The sequence below is a fragment of the Amphiura filiformis genome, chromosome 2, assembly GCF_039555335.1.
Source record: "Amphiura filiformis chromosome 2, Afil_fr2py, whole genome shotgun sequence".
Classification (NCBI taxonomy): Eukaryota; Metazoa; Echinodermata; class Ophiuroidea; order Amphilepidida; family Amphiuridae; genus Amphiura; species Amphiura filiformis.
The window spans coordinates 76,408,731-76,429,217 of record NC_092629.1 but is presented as its reverse complement, the minus strand read 5'-3'; the positions used below and the strand labels follow the sequence as shown (position 1 = coordinate 76,429,217).

Below are 20,487 nucleotides of genomic sequence, written 5' to 3'. Positions count from 1 at the left end.
AATACACTTCAAAAAATAAAAATATTCCCTTTAAAAAACAACATGGATGCATGGATTTTGCCATGACCATGTGCCTACAGATAAACCCAGCCCCCAACTCAACACAAAAGTTGGCAACCATGAGAGTTACGGTACCAAATCTTTTAAAGACCCCCTTTGCAATGATTTTTCATCAAATTTACCCCCCTTTTTCATGCAAAATCGTGGACAAAATTTGGCCAAAATCAATCCCTTTTTGTGGTTTTCAATGACTAGAATTTCCAACACCCCTTTTCAATGACTAGAATTTCAAACACCCCTTTTCAGTGACACTAAATATTGACATAAAATTACCGGATTTTCCCAAGTACCCCCAAATTTTGTGGACAGTGCAAATTAAATATCCCCTATTTTGCTGATTTCACTGTCAAATTTCGCGGACTGTACAAATTAAATACCCCCTATTTTCCCAATTTCGTGGTCCTCGCTAGCGACGCTGCTGGTAAAAAAATGACCCCTTTTCCGCGCTATTTGGTAACTCTCAGTCTCATGGTTGTCAATTTTTGTGTTGAGTTGGGGTGCACGTGCCGGGCAGATAATCCTCTAGTCCGAGGTGCTCTGACGATAACACTCCGATCGCCAGGCAACAACGAAAACGCTACGTGAACGAGCTAATAATCCTCTTTCCTCGGCTTCATGATCCGTATGCATCTATTCAAAATCATCACTTGCACCATATCATACAATGATACAAACCCCTGGATCCACCTGTTGGCATCAGTGCTGTCATCATGGCTCTGTCGCATACTGTACACGATCAAACATACCATCACCAACACCTGCACCTGTACCTGTATACACCATGTACACGGTACATACAAACCATTATTTTTACACACACCCCTTTATATCCCTGCACATAATCATAAAACACAAATCAAAAATATTTATACCAATACGACATTACCATAAAGCTCACAACATTTCTAGCTACTTCCTAAATCCAGGTTGGCTGGTATCCTGGTTTTATTTCCGCATATTCACTTCCCGGTATAGACACAACACAGTGTGTCACATACAGTGTATACATGGGCGACAATCGGCGATCGATCACCTGTCTTCCGTTCGCAGGAATAATTTTAACAGGTGGCAGCTTTTATTTGGTGGTCCGGTTAGTCTAATGTTAGCTTACTGTGTGCTTAACCATGAACACTGTTGTTACTGTGAAATGTACCTTGGGGATGAGGTTATCATTTTAGGATTGCTACAAAATATTGAGGGCGTTAATTGATTGTTTTTTATAGAAAGGGGGACAGGTGTGGTATTCAGTCAAAACTGAATTGAAAAAAATTATATTATTATTTTATAATAAATTCTAACTACTCTAACTTGTGGAACATTTATAAGAAAATAGAAATGAATGATTGAATAAATGATTGAATGAATGGTTGAATGAACCAACCAATTAACCAACCAACCAACGAATGGAATGTCACTGACTGCAGTGATGCTACTTTTCCGACTACAAAAATTTACAAACTGCCTACACTCCAAAAATGAACTCCTCACAAATGAATAGAATTTATTCAAATTTGACAAGTATGACTAATAGAGGGGGAACATAACAGATTTCTCTTCAAACAAGTTTAGGGTTAGGGTTTAGGGTTGGGGTAGGGCAGTCTTGTAATAAGACTAGTAGAGTTGCACCCTGTTCGGCAATCGCTCCGATTTCTCTTCAAAATGAATCGGATTTTCTCATCAAAATGACAAGAAACTCCTCAAATTTGATAAGATTGTCTTGTCATTTAAAACAAAATTGACACATTCTAATCTAAATGAACAATATATCTCATCAAAACGAATAATAGGGATTCTATTCAGAAAAAAATAATAGTGTCAAATTATAGAGTGTAGTCAAAAACCAGACTTCCTTTGTTAGAAATAGTGAAACTTTATAGGAGTCGGTAAAAAATATTTGAAACCATGTCCTCGACTTCTCACTATTAACCGGAATTGAGAAAATGTTAAGCAAGTTATAAAACTGAATAACTTGACGCAATTTTAAGAAAGTTTTAGTTTTAGAAACTTAATCATTTTTGACAACCATGGGCACTTTCCCCTGTGACATGGGGCCATTATGTGTAAAATCCCGAGAGAGACAATTGAAAAATTCGTTTATTTAAATCCTTGCTGAGTGTCCTTTATGAAAGTCAATTCACGCTGATGATAAACATTTTTCATTAGGGTTTTTTTTTTGACTAGAGTTAACATCATGGGTTTATAACATGCATGGTTAATGATTTCAAGTGTTAAGAGATGTAGATTCGGACTCGAATCCAGGCTTTTTGATGTGTTTGGAATTATCATTGACTTTGACTCGAGCCCGGGAACACAAAATGATTCCGGCCGGCCTGGTTCGGACTCGGCTCTGCTCGGTACAAGTCTGGTGTTTAGGAATTCAACCGGGGGGGCGGGGAGTCTTCGAAACTTTTGTTCGGTGATGTAGGCCTATACTACGCAGACTTTCTGACTTCCTCTGTACCTATACTTTTTGATGTTGCAACCCATGCATACCAGTTTGCCCAAATAGTTTGCTCTTAAGGGCACTTTTGCTCAAATACACTCAATTTGACGCATTGGTCTTCACTGAAAACTCAACCCTAGGGCCGGATTAACCTTTTGGGGGGCCCTGGGCCAGGCCAAAATTTGGAGTGAGGAAGGTATGTGCAGATTGCGCACTCAAGCACGTCAAGTTGCCAGGTTTTGGTTTACGTATACTATCGACAGTGGCGGCGGAGGAATTGATGAAGACGAGCCTCGCATATATTGTTCAGATTTTACAATTAATATGAGCGTGAAGCTCGAGAAAAAAAATTCGATTTCAGATTATTTTAACCAAAAATGAACATAAAAAAGTGCTACATAAAAGGCTAGTGCGCGCGAAGCATGGGTGTTTTTCGGATGCGCAGGGCAAGTTTGGGGCCCCAAATTTTTGTGGCCCTGGGCCCGGGTCCATTTGGCCCAATGGTAGATCCCTGCCCCTATCGATGTACCATAATTACTCAAAAGTTACACCTTCAACCCGGGCTTCAACCATGGTGAACCCGGTGGGAATAGCAAATCGTTGATATTTAACATGGAGCCTAAGCCAAAAACCTGAAAGTTGAATCCGCACAATGTTTGATTGTGTTTTCTGTATCTCTGACACCATGGACGTCCAAAATACCAGCTAAATACCGATTCAGAATCTAGCGGGTGCCACCCTATCAAATTATTCATCTAGGCCCAGGATCGCAAATATGTATTTTTTTCTCAATACAGCTCAATACAACATATGGTTCAGAAGTTATGTGCCGCAACTGGTCAAGAGTAATTCCCAGTTTCTTAGGGGTCAAAAATTAAACTTATTCTGTTTTTTTGTGAAAGTTGCACAAGCAAATTGTTCGTCTACCGAAAGGAATTCAGAAACATAATAATTTGCACTATCTATAGTTACTAAGATAGACGATAACAAAGGCCAAACACCATATAGGTTGCCATTTTGATCCTAATAATCCTATTGAGATTATTGACCTATTATATGCAATATCTCCGTAACTCATCATTGTAAACTATTGTTTCTCACTTCCTTTTGATAGACAAACAATTTGCTTCAACTTTCATGAAAATCAGAATAACTTTAATTTTTTACCCCTATGCAAACTAGAAATTGACCCTTTACCTGTTGCGGCACATAACTTCTAAACCAAAGGTCCTATTGAGCTGTATTGAGAAAATTACATATTGTGATTCTTGGGCGAAGACGAATAATTTGATATACTTGAACACTTTCAATTTTGACCCCTGTATAACCCTATTGGGTCATTTTGGGGCCATTTATTTCAAAATGCGCATGGGTGCCAGGGTGGCACCATCCAGTTTCTGAATCAGTAGGTCTCAGAGATACAGACCCGGGGGGGGGGGCACTCCAACTTTGGAGGTGACGCATATGTAGGGCTGTTAAGACCCCCTTTTTCAGCATCGCTGTCACCCAAAGACCCCATATTTTTTACGAACACATGCTCGCTCCGCGCTCTGTCACCCGAAGACCCCTATTTTTCCATTTGATCTGTCACCCAAAGACCCTTACAAGTTCAATTTGAACAGCAACTTTCATTTATCACTGATTTTGTTACTTATTTTGAAAAATAAAGAAATTTGAAGCCATTTAGAACTAGAAATTCGATTTTCGAGGTTTTTGTGGCGCTGTTTTGGTTCTCACCCAAAGATTCCATTTAAAAAAAAGGCATGTTCTCACCCAATGACCCCATATTTTTTACATTTTGCTCTCACCGAATGCCAAAAATCATGCTCTCACCCAATGACCCCATATTTTTTACATGTTGCTCTCACCGAATGCCCCTTAGTACGAAAGCGCCAGCCCTACACCTATATCCATTTCAAATTGAAGTGCCCCGGGGATACAGACAACACTATAAAACATTGTGCGAACGCTACTTTCAGGTTTTTGGCTTAGGACCCAGATTAAGCGATTTGCTGTAATCTTCGGTTACCATGATATAGCTGCATGTTCGGCAGTATATTGTGGCATGATTAAATAAAATTATACTCAGGCGACGCTTTAAGGGATCTGGAATGAGCGTTTATGACGTTTCGACAGTATTTTTTGTGGGACATGAGATCACCTCAGACGTATCGAATTGCATTCTGAATACGAAGAATGTCTTTCTGATATCAAATAATTTTCATTTTTGAAAATCACGATATAATACAAATTTTATGACAAATTATAAAAATTTGATATTTTTCAAATTTTGATAGGCCTATATAACAGTCCTCGAAGTAAATTTTATAAATCTAATGATATATTCTTAAAGTGTATGTAGGAAAAGCCGACGATCAATTGAAAATTTTGACCTTTCATATTGAAGATATGGATTTTTTTCCCAAAAAGACCTAATTTTTTTTGGTGTTTTGGGGGAAAATCCATATCTTCAATACGAAAGGTCAAAATTTTCAATTGATCGTCGGCTTTTCATCCCACCTACATAGGGGCCTACACGTTAAGTATAAATCATCAGATTTATAAAGTTTACTTCGAGTACTGTTAAGTATCAAAAATAATAATCAATTTTTAATGATTTGCCATAAAATGTGTATTATATTGCGAATTTCAAAAATTAAAAATTATTTGATATCAGAATGACATTCTTCGTATTCAGAATGCAATTCGATATGTCTGATGTGCTCTAATGTCCCACAATAAATACTGTCCAAACGTTCATACCCCAGCCCTTAATGCAAGAAAATCCACACAATGTAAAATTTGGACCGGTCGAGCCCATGAACATGGTTTTATTTCGTCTACTTATTTATAATTTGTAAATCTCGTCCAGACCAAGACAATTTAGACAAAATACACAAGACAAAATACGAGTTTTCGCAAAACAATGGTATTTTACACCATTCATGCATAACATGTATCTGTCAATGGGCTATGCCAGATTATAAGTGCACACCCCCTATAGAGGAGTAACTTTTCAATAAAATAAATGTCTGGATTTCCAAATTTGCTTTGTGAAAACGAATGGAACTTGGAAATGTAGATAATGAATGAAAAATCACGGAATTGTTAGAAATGAGTTCTCGAATTGAGGATTTCCGATTTTGAACTATTTTTCTGCTGGATTTTTTCGCCTTTGGACACTTTAAAAGTTTGCATTTCTAACAATCTCCACTGGACAAAAATATGGAAATCCGATCTCCTCTATAGGGGGTGTGTATCTATTTTTTGGAATAGCCCAATATCCGCCTCATTTTGGTAGTGTTGGGTCACATTTATGCCCATATATTGAGGTAGTAAACTACACGCGCACAAAAATTAACTTTTTTATATTTTATAAACACATCTCTATACCTTATGAATAAACCTATAGAGGTTATCCACTTTACTCATGCGTGACTTCGAACAAAAGGCGCTGGTGCCCGTAGTATTCCTCATTCAAACCAATTCAATGCACGACCTCGGAGTTACCTGCGGGCTATTTTGAAACAGTCATGGTTGCATATGCAGGTACTTCTTTTGAAAGTCCTAAACAAGGTATAGCAGTCGCTGATAGGATATATGCAGCTTCCAGAACACGGATAACCTCTATATGCCTATTAATAATCAAACACAAACATGTTTTTAAAACGTTTTAGGCTTAAACCCGTTTTGGTTTTGGTTAAAAGGTTTTAATAATATTTAAATGCCGGGTTATAAAAAGGTCATGAAACAAATTTAAAACGTTTTATTTGAAAAGAAAAACCCATTAGTAGTTTTAAAATGTTGTTAAAACGTTATTATTTTTGCTCACACAATTTTTTCAAAATATTTTGTCAACTCGTAAGTAATTAGGCCTAGGTAGGTCTATATTAGAATATTATGCAGCAAGTTTTCAAAACCGTTTTAGGGTACACCCTTTATATAGGCCTATCCTTTATGTCCGACATTAAACGTTTTGTAAAACGTTTTATGTTTGTTAAAGCCATAATGTACGATCTTATAATATGAAATTGGTTCATTTTTTTCAAACCTGATTTTTTTGCACATTTGTAATGTTTACACATGTCCCAACTTCCACCTAAATGGAATCGGCCAAATTTGTTGTCTTTGTAGGTCAACAGAGCAAAGTTCGACATATTATCATAATTTAAAAATTATGACTTTATGTCCTCCCATAGAACTGCGTGTTAAATGGACAAAATAACCAGTGGGGTTTCTTTCACTTTACCTTGTTATTTCAACCTAAAATGGACAGCAACCCTTCTCGTCAGTTATTACTGATATTATTTCAACATTTTGGATAAAGAATAACAAAATCAAAATTTGATGGAAATCGTACACTAAGGCTTTAATAAATAAGCTGCTCATTTTAAAACAAAAGGCACTTTTTACGTTATAACGTTGTATTTTTCTTGACTCCAAGAAGCAACTATGAATAGCTTTGTACTACTAGTGTAGTAGGCCTACCGACAGATGTTGCCGAAATGCCAGAAATAGACCTACCCTATAGACTAATCCAATTTCACGCATGCCTACACCTCAATGGCAGCCATTAGCTGGGTCCCCGTCGGCTCTATCTCACCTAAAATGTGAAATGATGCGGCCTTGGAGGGTATTTTAACCTGCATTCTATCACCCGTGTTACACGTAGACAAAAGAATGATGACAGTTTACAACACAAAGGAATCTAACATCGAATTTTAAGCGGGTTTAACCCACCCAAATGGGCACTCACAACACCAGTTTGGTGCATGCGGGGACCCAATAATGGCCGACCAAATCCTGACCATGACTTGGCTCGTTGGATTCGTCTATACCGTTGCTATGAGTATTCATGTTATGCTATGAATAAGTTCATTATAGCTTATGAGCTACTTTGTTACAATTACCGCGTCCCAATCGTTGTCGAATAACACTTCGCCATCTCTACGTTCAGAACACTCAGGCCCGCCGAGATACTCCAGCAGTTCTTGTTGTAATGCTGGACTCGCGGTACTGTGGAAATCCACAACGTGCGCGAGAAAATCTACCTTCAGCTGCCCGTCTACATTCCCTTCTTCAAAAGAGTCGGTGATGTCTACTCGAGATTTCTGCCTGTAGTTTATGAATGGAATCTTTTGCTTGGAGAATGCCTCGCGAATGTGTTCGGAGTTGAGGAAACGTAAGAGTTGGTCTTCGAAGAATTTATAGCGATTCCATAGGCGCCAAAATCCGCTGTCATCTGAAAAGAATTGGTAATATATAAGTTAACTTAGACAGTGATGTTTACATTGAATTTGCCCGTACGACAAGAACTCGGTGAGCTGATCATGTCTGTGATATGTGCGCGGCTTCTTATACAGGGTGCCCCCCCCCCCCTAAAAAAAAAAAAGAGGCCCCTCATTACGCCCTCTTATAAGAGGGCGCAATGACGGGCCTCTTTTTTTTTGGGACACCCTGTAGCTGACATTCCATGATGCCAAATGATTTGTATATTTTGTCTTGAACCACATAATAATTTTCAGCGAATTACTAACGTGTGCTGAGGCTTGTGGATGTGCACTGCGCTTTTCCCCCCTTTTTTAATGTTTGCAAAAAGTTGGGCAAAATTTGATAAAAGTTGTATCTCATTCTCAAACAACAGTAGCTAGTTTTATACAACATGTCCGAGAGATTATTCACTTGACACGTTGAATATTAAATCACCAGAAATCTTTAATCACTTTAAGCCAACTAATGCCCTGCGGCAGTCGCTAGCGCACCCAAAGGATCTAGGAAGAGCAGCCTAAGGGCGGCATAAGTGGTGTTGTTTATGGTGTCCAGTGCGCTGAAGATCAGGAGTGCAAGAACTTTACATTGGTGAAACCGGCTAAACCTTGCATAGTCGCAATGTCGGTGAGGGATAACATCTAACCAAAAGCAAGTTGTTCTTGTTGACATGATTTAATCAATCACAACTTTAATCATATAGTTGCTCACACCGTAATCTCGTGCTAAATTAACAAATAGCATCAACAAAATGTGGAGACTTTGCACCTTCACGAACCCTCTGACTGGAGTCCGCCAATATCTGAGTTGTTGTAACCACTCGACCCGACATTGCCTATATGAACTCTCACATGATGCAGTCATGTCTACAGTAGAATTCATCTCGACCTTTGCAGGACTTAACCCCATTAAAAGCTATTAAACCAAGATAACACTCATTGAAACAGCTCAACTGATTAAATCGGATCTTCTCTGGTTGTGCACAAGTGTCTGTTTTCATGTGCGATATCGCAATAAAGCTGGTATTCATAGCTTCAGTTGGGTAACCGATTATAAAGGAAACGAAAGGAAACAATGGTATGTGTGGCTTTGTTTACGAAATGAAACAATGGCGTGCTTTTTGTAAACCAGCATTCTTGAAAATGAGCAACATAATGATTGTTGACTTAACACGGTTTGGAAATAATTTCTTCATATTTTTGGTGTTATCTGTCGTTTACATATCCTTCCTAAAACACAAAAGTGCGACCCTCTGCAAACATCTAAATTAGCTAAAAATTTAGGACATGTTACAAAACTATATTTTCTAGAACCTATTTAGAATAGTTAAAATGTAGCTTGTACCGTTTTTTTGTGGCATCCTTCAGAAGTGAGCGGTCCGATACCAATATTTTCGGTCAAATCTCCATTCAATTAACACGGGGAGTTGGCTAGCTATGCCTTGCCCTCACTCATATTTTACAAAAGTGCGACTATTTCTGAACATCTAACGTAGCTGTAATTTTAGGTCATGTTAGAGAAATATATTTGCTAGAAGTTTGGAGAATAGCTAAAATATTTGCTGGTTATTTTTCACACAGTGATGTTAACTAGGCAAGTGCCCATTCTTCCAGCGTACATCATTTGTAGAGGTCACGCGTCAATGGTGAGAGCACTGTGTATTGTGTATAGGAAAACGGACAGTAACTGCAGTATGACCCTGCTGACCTTAATCAGCCATCTTGATTTACCTGAGACGGTAATAATCAGCATCATTCCTCCATCCTCCAGTTGCTCATACAACCACTTCACTGTATCCTCCATATCGTCGACATAATACAGAGAATGTATTGAACTGATGAAGTGATATTTCGTTGTGTCGCCACTTTCAACTTTCGCCCTACGGAATTCGTCTAAACCCTGTTTTCGCCAGTCTGTGGTGATTCCATTGAGTTTGACGGCCATCTTGGTTGCTAGGTTTTGGTAGAGTTTAATTTGTCCTGCTGCGGGCTCGACGGCGATGTTTGAGATGAGCGGGTAACGGTTGCGAAGTTTACACATCATTTTGGTATCCATTTCACCTGTTGAATAAAGTAGGACAAGATGTTAAAATATTTTAACCATATCAGATGGTGTAAATGTTGCTATCTACCGAAGATAGTTCATATCAGATGGTACTATATAATGTTGTTATCTACTGAAGATAGCTCAAATCAAATAGTGTTAATGTTGCTATCTACTGAAGATAGCTCATATCAGATCGTGTTAATGTTGCTATCTACTGAAGATAGCTCATATCAGATGGGGTTAATGTTGCTATCTACTGAAGATAGCTCATATCAGATGATGTTAATGTTGTTATATACTGAACATAGCTCTTATCAGATGGTGTTAATGTTGTTAATGTTGCTATCTACTGAAGATAGCCCATGTCAGATGGTATTAATGTTGCTATCTACTGAAGATAGCTCATATCAGATCGTGTTAATGTTGCTATCTACTGAAGATAGCTCATATCATGGTATAATGTTGCTATCTACTGAAGAAAGCTCATATCAGATGGTATAATGTTGCTATCTACTGAAGATAGCTCATATCAGATGATGTTAATGTTGTTATCTACTGAAGATAGCTCTTATCAGATGGTGTTAATGTTGCTATCTACTGAAGATAGCCCATGTCAGATGGTATTAATGTTGCTATCTACTGAAGATAGCTCATATCAGATGTGTTAATGTTGCTATCTACTGAAGATAGCTCATATAAGATGGTGTTAATGTTGCTATCTACTGAAGATAGCTCATATCAGATGGTGTTAATGTTTTTATCTACTGATGATAGCTCATATCAGATGGTGTTAATGTTACTATCTAGTGAAGATAGCTCATATCAGATGGTGTTAATGTTGCTATCTACTGAAGATAGCTCATATCAGATGGTGTTAATGTTGCTATCTACTGAAAATAGCTCATATCAGGTGGTATAATGTTGCAATCTACTGAAGATAGCTCATATCAGATGTGTTAATGTTGCTATCTACTGAAGATAGCTCATATCAGATGTGTTAATGTTGCTATCTACTGAAGATAGCTCATATCAGATGGTGTTAATGTTTTTATCTACTGATGATAGCTCTTATCAGATGGTGTTAATGTTGCTATCTACTGAAGATAGCTCATATCAGATGGGGTTAATGTTGCTATCTACTGAAGATAGCTCATATCAGATGTGTTAATGTTGCTATCTACTGAAGATAGCTCATATCAGATGTGTTAATGTTGCTATCTACTGAAGATAGCTCATATCAGATGGTGTTAATGTTGTTATCTACTGAAGATAGCTCTTATCAGATGGTGTTAATGTTGCTATCTACTGAAGATAGCCCATGTCAGATGGTATTAATGTTGCTATCTACTGAAGATAGCTCATATCAGATGTGTTAATGTTGCTATCTACTGAAGATAGCTCATATAAGATAGTGTTAATGTTGCTATCTACTGAAGATAGCTCATATCAGATAGTGTTAATGTTGCTATCTACTGTAGATTGCTCATATCAGATGGTGTTAACGTTTCTATCTACTGAAGATAGCTCATATCAGGTGTGTTAATGTTGCTATCTATTGAAGATAGCTCATATCAGATGGTGTTAATGTTGCTATCTACTGATGATAGCTCATATCAGATGGTGTTAATGTTACTATCTAGTGAAGATAGCTCATATCAGATGGTGTTAATGTTGCTATCTACTGAAGATAACTCATATCAGATGGTGTTAATGTTGCTATCTACTGAAAATAGCTCATATCAGGTGGTATAATGTTGCCATCTACTGAAGATAGCTCATATCAGATGTGTTAATGTTGCTATCTACTGAAGATAGCTCATATCAGATGATGTTATCTACTGAAGATAGCTCATATCAGATGGTGTTAATGTTACTATCTATCTACTGAAGATAGCTCATATCAGATGGTGTTAATGTTGCTATCTGCTGAAGATAGCTCATATCAGATGGTGTTAATGTTGCTATCTACTGAAGATAGCTCATATCAGATGGTGTTAATGTTGCTATCTACTGAAGATAGCTCATATCTGATGGTGTTAATGTTGTTATCTACTGAAGATAGCTCATATCAGATGGTGTTAATGTTGTTATCTACTGAAGATAGCTCATATCATATGGTGTTAATGTTGCTATCTACTCAAGATAGCTCATGTCATATGGTGTTAATGTTGCTATCTACTGAAGATAGCTCATATCAGATGTGTTAATGTTGCTATCTACTGAAGATAGCCCATGTCACATGGTGTTAATGTTGCTATCTACTGAAGATAACTCATATCAGATGTGTTAATGTTGCTATCTACTGAAGATAGCTCATATCAGATGGTGTTAATGTTGCTATCTGCTGAAGATAGCTCATATCAGATGTGTTAATGTTGCTATCTACTGAAGATAGCTCATATCAGATGATGTTAATGTTGCTATCTACTGAAGATAGCTCATATCAGATGGTGTTAATGTTGTTATCTACTGAAGATAGCTCATATCATATGGTGTTAATGTTGCTATCTACTCAAGATAGCTCATGTCATATGGTGTTAATGTTGCTATCTACTGAAGATAGCTCATATCAGATGGTGTTAATGTTGTTATCTACTGAAGATAGCTCTTATCAGATGGTGTTAATGTTGCTATCTACTGAAGATGACTCATATCAGATGTGTTAATGTTGCTATCTACTGAATATAGCCCATTTCAGATGGGGTTAATGTTGTTATCTCATTAAGATAGCTCATATCATCATGTGTTAATGTTGCTATCTACTGAAGATAGCTCATATCAGATGTCTTAACAATTGCTATCTACTGAAGATAGCTCATATCAGATGGTGTTAATGTGTTATCTACTGAAGATAGCTCATATCATATCGTGTTAATGTTGCTATCTACTCAAGATAGCTCATGTCAGATGGTGTTAATGTTGCTATCTACTGAAGACAGCTCAAATCAGCTCGTGTTAATGTTGCTATCTACTGAAGATAGCTCATGTCAGATTTTAATTTGGTTACTATGTATAATGCGTAAAAGATAGCTTGATGTCAAATCCATTCCCAGCAAATTAGTGTTTGATTATTATTGCCTTTAAATGGTTGTTTTTGCATTTTCGTCAACATTATCAGGTGGTCATGCTGTTGATATCTGGTAAATATAACTGATATGATCATAATGATGTTGACATCTACTGAATATATAACTACAGTAAGCCAAAAAATTAAGGTACCGGTTATGTTCACCTCCTGTATATCCTAAACAAAGACAGATATGTCATAATCGGAACCGGCAGCCAATAGCTGCATCTTTTAGCTCGAATTTAAGACCTCATTCGTTGAAATTGTTCAAGAAATAAAGACACGGCGATCCCAAAACCCAAGGAAGATACCAATGTAAAAGTTGCAGTTTCCTTCATTGCATGCCCTATTGATTTGTACACAAAGCGTTCGTGAACAAGAGAACTAGCGCCGCGCTTCCACGTTAAAACTATACTAGCATCGTGCTTTCACTGATTAGTTAGAACACAAAAGTGCAACTTTTCATTTCGTTTCTTCATTAGGTTTTAGATCACCGTTTCTTTAATTCTCAACCAATTTCAACACATAAGGTCTTAAATCCGAGCTAAAGAGTACAGGTATTGACTGCTTGTTTTAATTTTGACATATTTGTCTTTATTTGGGATATACAGGGGTAAACACAACTGGTACCTTAATTCTTTGGCTTACTGTATATTAGATCAGGTGTACGTGGTCTTGATATTGTTATATCAGACCGTGGTGTTCTTTCATTATAATTTTTTTGAATGACAAGGCATATCTAGGCATTAACCACTGTGGGCATATAACAGCATGAAACTATCATCTTTTTGCGACTGCTGACAGGTTCGCGCCCAGATATAGGCCTATATTAACATCCTTACGGAAGCTAGCCCTAGATATGATAACAGTATACACATCACATACTTTCATACTGCAATATTTAAGCTCCAAAAGCCTCCATTTATTTAGAAGTGCAACAATAATTTTCAATCCATACCTGAGCCAACTCCGACACCAAGCGCTCTAAACGCTTCGCCATCTGCTATATTTACTTGTAGTTTCTCCGCCACTACTTCACTAAACACATTCTCGCCCCAATTTGCCAAAACTTGGAATTTCGCCGACGCCTGAGCATAAACTCTGAATGATTTGATGTAATGATCTGGGTCGTGGAAGATACTTTTGAGGTCACCTTTATCCTGTGTGCTCATTGATGCCATTGTGGGATAAAGGCTATTGGAAAGAAAATGTGAAAACAACATTATTTTCAAAGGGTAATGTAACGTAATATAACTCACTATTAGGGACTGGTTAACATTTATACCAGGGAGAACAATGCTAGTGGAATTGAGAATTTTTTGACGAGCATCAGAAGCGGATCCAGGGTTCTCTTTTAAAAACAATAATCAGCAAGCCTACGAAACATGCCACATGTGTTAACTTATTCAATTATACATGTATGCCAAGCTTGTATTGCCTTATTATATATAGTAGCCTAACATGAACAATTATCATTTTAATATTTTATAATATTCAGCAAAATATTAATTTCTTGCAGCATTTTACTTCAACTAAAGAATAGACTTCTAGAGTATAAATAAATTATTAAATAAATTATTTAGTATATTAATAAATTAATTAATGATCGATAATTCATTTATACCCTGAAATGTCAGAGTTAAAATATTGCACGTTTCCTATATAATGCAAAGTCATGTGTGCAATGAAGGGTATTTTATATTTAGCTACAGCTCAATGAAAGTAGGCCTACACAGTACACACCTGATTCATTAATTATTTTAAACTGTTGTGATTTGGTAGTTCACAGCATCTTACGAATGGTAGTGAGCTTTGGCAAAAATTGCATTGCTCAATTCATAGCGAGCGTGTAGAAGAATTAAAATATCACAGATATACTTTGATAGGTGCTGCGGTTCTTGAGTTACGTTGTGAAGAGGACTGAAACAACAACACTTTTGTAAAACGTACATAACTAATTAACAATAATAAATTAAGCAAGTTTGCAGAGTATACGATTTGTAGAATGAACTTTTGCAAAACATCAAGGTGTTAATTTTCAATAATATATTGATCTAGATAATGAAAATCGATTTTTAGGTTGCTTCGACCAACAATACCTCGTCTACCCTTAACGGTATTATGTTTAAAAATTTGTAAAAAAACGCAACTTATGTGATGCAAAGGTCCATCGGCAAATTATATAAAATTGGGCAAAGTTGCATACAAATTTTATTAGAAAAGATCAGACGCACTGTTTATGAACTAAAATGTTTATGTATAATATAACATAGACATTTTAGTTCATAAACAGTGTGTATGATCTTTATAAGTACTTAAGGGGGTACTACACCAATGTGGTAAATTTGTGAATATGTTTGTTTGCATTTTTCTCAAAAAATAATAACACACTGGTAACAAAAGTTATGTATATTATTGGGGCAAGGAACCCAATTACTTCACTGAAATTTCAGTGACTCAAGACAAGCAGTTCAGTATATATGATAGGAAATGAGGTACATCTTAGCGGTACCTTATTTCTTATCATAAATAACAAACCGCTTGTCTTGAGTCACTGAAATTCCAGTGTAGTAACTGGATTCCTTGCCCCTATAATATACATAACTTAATTTGTTACTAGTGTGTTACAAGTTTTGAGAAAATGCAAAATTGACACAAATTTATCGAGGGTGTAGTACCCCTTAACTTTAAAGACCATGCATGATGTTTAGTTCATAAACATGTCAAAATATATACCCAAATATTTTGATATGTGTTTATCATTTAGTTTTTAAGAGCGTGTTTACAAGACTTTTACATAGGTATGGTAGAACCTATAAGAGGTAAATACTAAATTAAACACTTTCAACACGCTCCTAAACACTAAAATGATAAACACACCAAAATATTTGGGTATATATTTTGACATGTTTATGAACTAAATATCTTAGTGTTGAAAGTTAAGTACTTTATAAAGACACACTGTTTATAACCAAATGGTGAGAAAATGCGAGAGGCGTTTGCTTGATTTTTTCCGCAAATGAATGTTTGACCAGGGAAGTACCACATTATCAAAACTAGGCCTATATATATAGGGCATACCCCGGGCTTATACCTTTTTAAGGATTTTCTGTCGCCATCAGTCATTACTTTGTACAGGAACATCTTTAATTTGCATTTGTCGGGTCGGGTTAAAACTTTGAGTTGGCTACTAGGCCTAGGCCTACAGGAATATTTTGAGCACGGATCTTTAATTCTCACTGCACGGACCCAGCAAACACAAAAACGTTTTAAATAAGTTATATTTTGGCTTTTGGTTTAGGTAAAAACATTTTAATAACATTAAAATGTCGGGTTATATAAAGAATATGAAAACGTTTTAAAACCAAATGTATGAAAACACAATACAACAATATTTATAAAAAAAAAAAAAAAATGTTATTGTAAACTATATTTGCAAACATTTTTGACAAATATTGTGTCAATAATTAAATAACATTATGTTAAAATATTTGATCCCAGCAAACACAGAAATGTTCTATATGTTTTTTTTCAAAACCTTTGAATAACATTTAAATGTCGGGTTATATAAAGGTCACGAAAACATTGTTAAAACGTTATTGAAAATATATTGGGCAAACATTTTTTCAACCCCAAAATAACATTCTGTTTAGAATGTTTTGTATCAAGTTTTCAAGAATATTTTTGGAATGTTATTAAACCGTTTTTATACCCTTTATATAACCCGACATTTAAACGTTTTCTGTAAAACATTTGTGTTTGCTGAGCAGTAGATTATCAAAAAATGTTTCTTAAGAGAATGAAAACGTTTTATACCATTAACGTACCCTTTATATAACCCGACATTTAAACGTTTTCTGACAACCTTTTATAACCTTTTGCGAATGATGTCGAAAACGTTTTGTGTTTGCTGGGGAGTTTTATTTTCACAGAGGCACCTTATCCTACCTGCTGCCCTAAATTGTAAACAGAGAACATAATTTAAATAAATTTAAGATAAAAGTTTTACTGTTTTGGTTTCCCTATAATGGAAAACCTTTTTTTGTATACGCGAATGATTATTATGTCTAACTTGAAATACAAGTGAGGCCCTGGCCCCGTGCTGCAGGTATGCCGTAAAATGGCGTTAGGGTTATTGACCCCGCATTTGAACTTGTTTTCCATCCATACATTTTATTGTTAATGGTCAGTGTACCAGTCCGGTCCACGTCTACGCTATCGCTGGGTGTAGTACACACAACAATAAATGCAAAGACCTGCTGTTTTAATGCTCCACTTTACCAATATTTAGAAGACTCATGGATCATTTAGTAATAATAGTCTAGTTTTGAAGAAGATGATCACTTCTTTACTCGCCTCTTTTCATATAAATACTAGAGATTTTACAAAGATAATTAATCAGTAATACACATAGGCAGTTATTAAACTTCAGATATTATTCTACACCATGCACCAGGAATCTACAGCTATTTACTTTATTTCACAATATTAAAATCATTCTTACCGAAATCGTTTATATCGAGTCTACTATAACCTCCAATTTTGGTATCAGGTCACTTTTCGCTACAATTTCACTAAACCGAATTCGAAATGCGGTCACTATATTCAATATTCGTGCATGTTATTTTGTGTACATGTGTTGTTTTGAGGCAGCGCGAGCTCTGACCATACTATACACTGTTCTGACCACTGGTTCTGACCATGCTGTACAGTGTCACCACAGATTCCAGTCCGGTATACCCACCAGTCCTGACCTCAACATCTCTGGAAAACCACTGAAAAAAATACTGCTGAAGGCACCACGTGAAAAGCGGGGAAAAACGACGTTGCTAAGCATCAACAGAATTAGAGCGTCAATCGTTGCTATGCTGAATTTAGAGGCTTGGTATCAAAAAATTGATCACATTGAAAATTTTATTTTAATACTGATCTTGCGATTTTGTCAATTTGCATTTTATTTTCTCTTTCTAACTCAACTTTTAACAACAACTTAGTTATAGCCTATTATTAGTTTTTTTTGTTTTTTTGATGTTGTTTGTTATTAATTTTGTAAAATTAGCACTGTTAATGAAATAGTTTTCGGTCTTTTATAACCACACTGCTCGAGGAAAGGAGGAGGCCATTTTCCCCTCTTTTTTTCCAAATGTGATATTCTGAGAGATAACTAGAACCAAATAAGACTTGGAAGTGATCCTTGTTCTCTAAAACTTACAACAATAATTTTTGCGGCCTAAATAGCGTATAGCACAATACCAAACTGCGCGACAAAATTTATACGTTTTCCAATTAAATTATTATTGTGCTATTTGTACAATTTACATTTCTTATTTGGATGGAACAAACTTGTAAGTTATTTAATTAATATTACAATATTTTTTGTTTGTTTACCTGCCTTTTTCCTTCTTTTTTCTTAATTTCTAATGACTTGAAATACTTGATTGTTCAGTAAGGGATGCACCATTATATATGATCGGGGGGGGGGGGGGCTATGGAGTTTTTGAAAAAAAAGTTTGCCTCACTGATGAGTAAAAAAAAAAGTTTTGCCTCACTGATGAGTAAAAAAAAATTGCCTCACTGATGAGCACAAAAAAAAATGTTCCCCTACCCAGCTCTGTATAAAGGTATACATTAAAATTGAAAAAAGACAACTTCGCCGCGGCGAAAAAAAAAATTTTTGCCTCCAAAGGCAGCGAAAAAAAAAAAAATTTTTGCCGCCGAAAATTTCTGCCTGACCCAAACTCCCTAGCCCCCCGATAATATCTAATGGTGCGTCCCTAATCATCTTTCTTTCTTCCTTCCTTTCTTTCTTTCCACCGCCTCGTCCCTCTGGCCCTCTACTATTTCACAAAAAGATTTTTATACCACTGGAAACCTCTGGCTATAATGTTTTATGTGCAAAAAATCTTGGAAAAATCTTGTCAAAATTATATTTCATTCTGGTGCAAAACGAAATTACACACACACTGATGACACGGGCCTATTTAGGAATGAAATATGCATAATCATGCATAACTCGCAAACGCAAAATCGGAATCAACTGGAATTTTAAGAACAAGATTTTTCGTGGACATCTACTTAAAAATGTCATAAAATGAGGATGCTAGGATCACGAAATTGGACTAATAATAACGTGCCGGTCGCCTAATTTCTCTAGGCCCATGCATGGTTCAAATGCAGAAAATACGCGTGGCGGACAATTCCAAAAGGAGCAATTAATTCGTCCTAATTACCTTTAACGATCTTATAAAGTTATGATCCACGGTTTTATGATGACATGTAAAACTGAGTCATTTTAAAGAAAAGTTGAACAATGATGGCGTTATTTATCTAAAATCTTGAATGCATCTGTACAAGGGGTAGACACTTGTAAAATGGTATCAGAACATCAGCAAACAGACTAACAAATGACAGGGAATTTTTCAAAAAACTTTTTATCATGAAATGTAAGGTAGAACTCATATTATTTGGATAACTTAAATTTAAAATATATGTAAATAGCGCCCTCAATTTGCACAGAAATGCACAGTTTTTAGAATTAAAAATACAACACAAAAAACACACAGAAAAAATGAATAATTTGATATAGAAACGAAAATTTATGCTATGTTAGTGTGATAGCTGTTGGTATTATTCAGGTCTTAATTTGGACATTATATTAATTTTTGTTAGAAATATTAATAAATGATCCCATTTAAATAACCGTAGATCTAATATTTCCAATGAGGCGTTATAACATGGAATGACACACCAGTTGTAAACAAGTCAAATATAGTTACACGATGCTTTAATAAGTGTATTCAGATAGGTTTTTGAGCTATCTTCAGTAGATAGCAACATTAACACCATCTGATAAGAGCTATCTTCAGTAGATAACAACATTAACACCATCTGATATGAGCTATCTTAAGTAGATAGCAACATTAACAGCATATCATATATGAGCTATCATGAAAATAATGAAAGTTTTGGCCAAATGAAAAAGTGATGCGGGCCGTGGGTATGGAAACAACTTTCAACTTTGGTTTTTCAATTTAAGGGCGCATTACACCAGATCACTGCGAGAAAGGTGCAATGGTGATTCCGGTTAAAAGTATATGGCTAGTACTCAGTGGAGATGTCCTTAGGGACCATGTTCTTCGTGAGGTTGTCATGTTCTGAAGTTTAAATGAAAGATGCTAACCTATTAATGACTAAAATAGATATGATATACAAATCGTTTTCACAAGTAAAGTAGGCCTAGGCCCTGTCCGAATGGAACAAGTTTTAATGCTATAGTTTTGGCGTTCAAGCGCCGTCGCTTATCAACATTTTTAATAAAAAACTGAATCAGTAAAGTTCACACCAAAATTGAGGTTTAAATTAAAATTCAGTCCTAAATTAATACAGGGATGACGTAAAAAAGTGAAAAATATTGTCACGCGTGGTAGAAAACGCCGGTTGAAAAGTTGATTTTTACGTGCTTTTCAATGGAGAAGTTATTTGGTGGTCTACGCCCTTAATTGTTGTGCTGATTGTACATGCAGTCATGCACTATTTTATACCACACATGCACGTGCACTTACCCCAGTATAATAAAATCTCTGCTTAATACCCGTGCGTGACA

The 20,487-nt window shown here is 36.1% G+C and overlaps 2 protein-coding genes across 2 annotated transcripts in view; both read right to left on the bottom strand.

Moving 5' to 3' along the window:
* Positions 1–1,077, bottom strand: part of LOC140146639 (protein phosphatase 1 regulatory inhibitor subunit 16B-like) — a 120,375-nt gene extending 119,298 nt beyond the window's left edge. Inside the window, 1 exon segment of the mRNA XM_072168511.1 lies at positions 947–1,077. The gene's annotated coding sequence lies outside the window, so the exon portion shown is untranslated.
* Positions 1,078–5,299: 4,222 nt separating this feature from the next.
* LOC140146635 (histamine N-methyltransferase B-like) lies at positions 5,300–17,655 on the bottom strand. Its single transcript, XM_072168506.1, has 4 exons — positions 17,389–17,655; positions 13,843–14,078; positions 9,502–9,831; positions 5,300–7,745 (listed from the first exon to the last, which is right to left on the bottom strand). The coding sequence occupies exons 2-4, from the start codon at positions 14,063–14,065 to the stop codon at positions 7,396–7,398; spliced, it is 903 nt and encodes a 300-aa protein (XP_072024607.1). The 5' UTR covers positions 14,066–14,078; positions 17,389–17,655; the 3' UTR covers positions 5,300–7,395.
* Between the last annotated feature and the right edge of the window lie 2,832 nt (positions 17,656–20,487).

Excerpts from the sequence above, each read along its gene's own strand:
- LOC140146635 (XM_072168506.1), bottom strand. The coding sequence starts at position 14,065 with ATGGCATCAATGAGCACACAGGATAAAGGTGACCTCAAAAGTATCTTC. Across the intron at positions 9,832-13,842 it reads TGGTGTCGGAGTTGGCTCAG|GTGAAATGGATACCAAAATG; the intron begins GTATGGATTGAA and ends TTTATTCAACAG. Across the intron at positions 7,746-9,501 it reads GCTGATTATTACCGTCTCAG|ATGACAGCGGATTTTGGCGC; the intron begins GTAAATCAAGAT and ends AATTCTTTTCAG.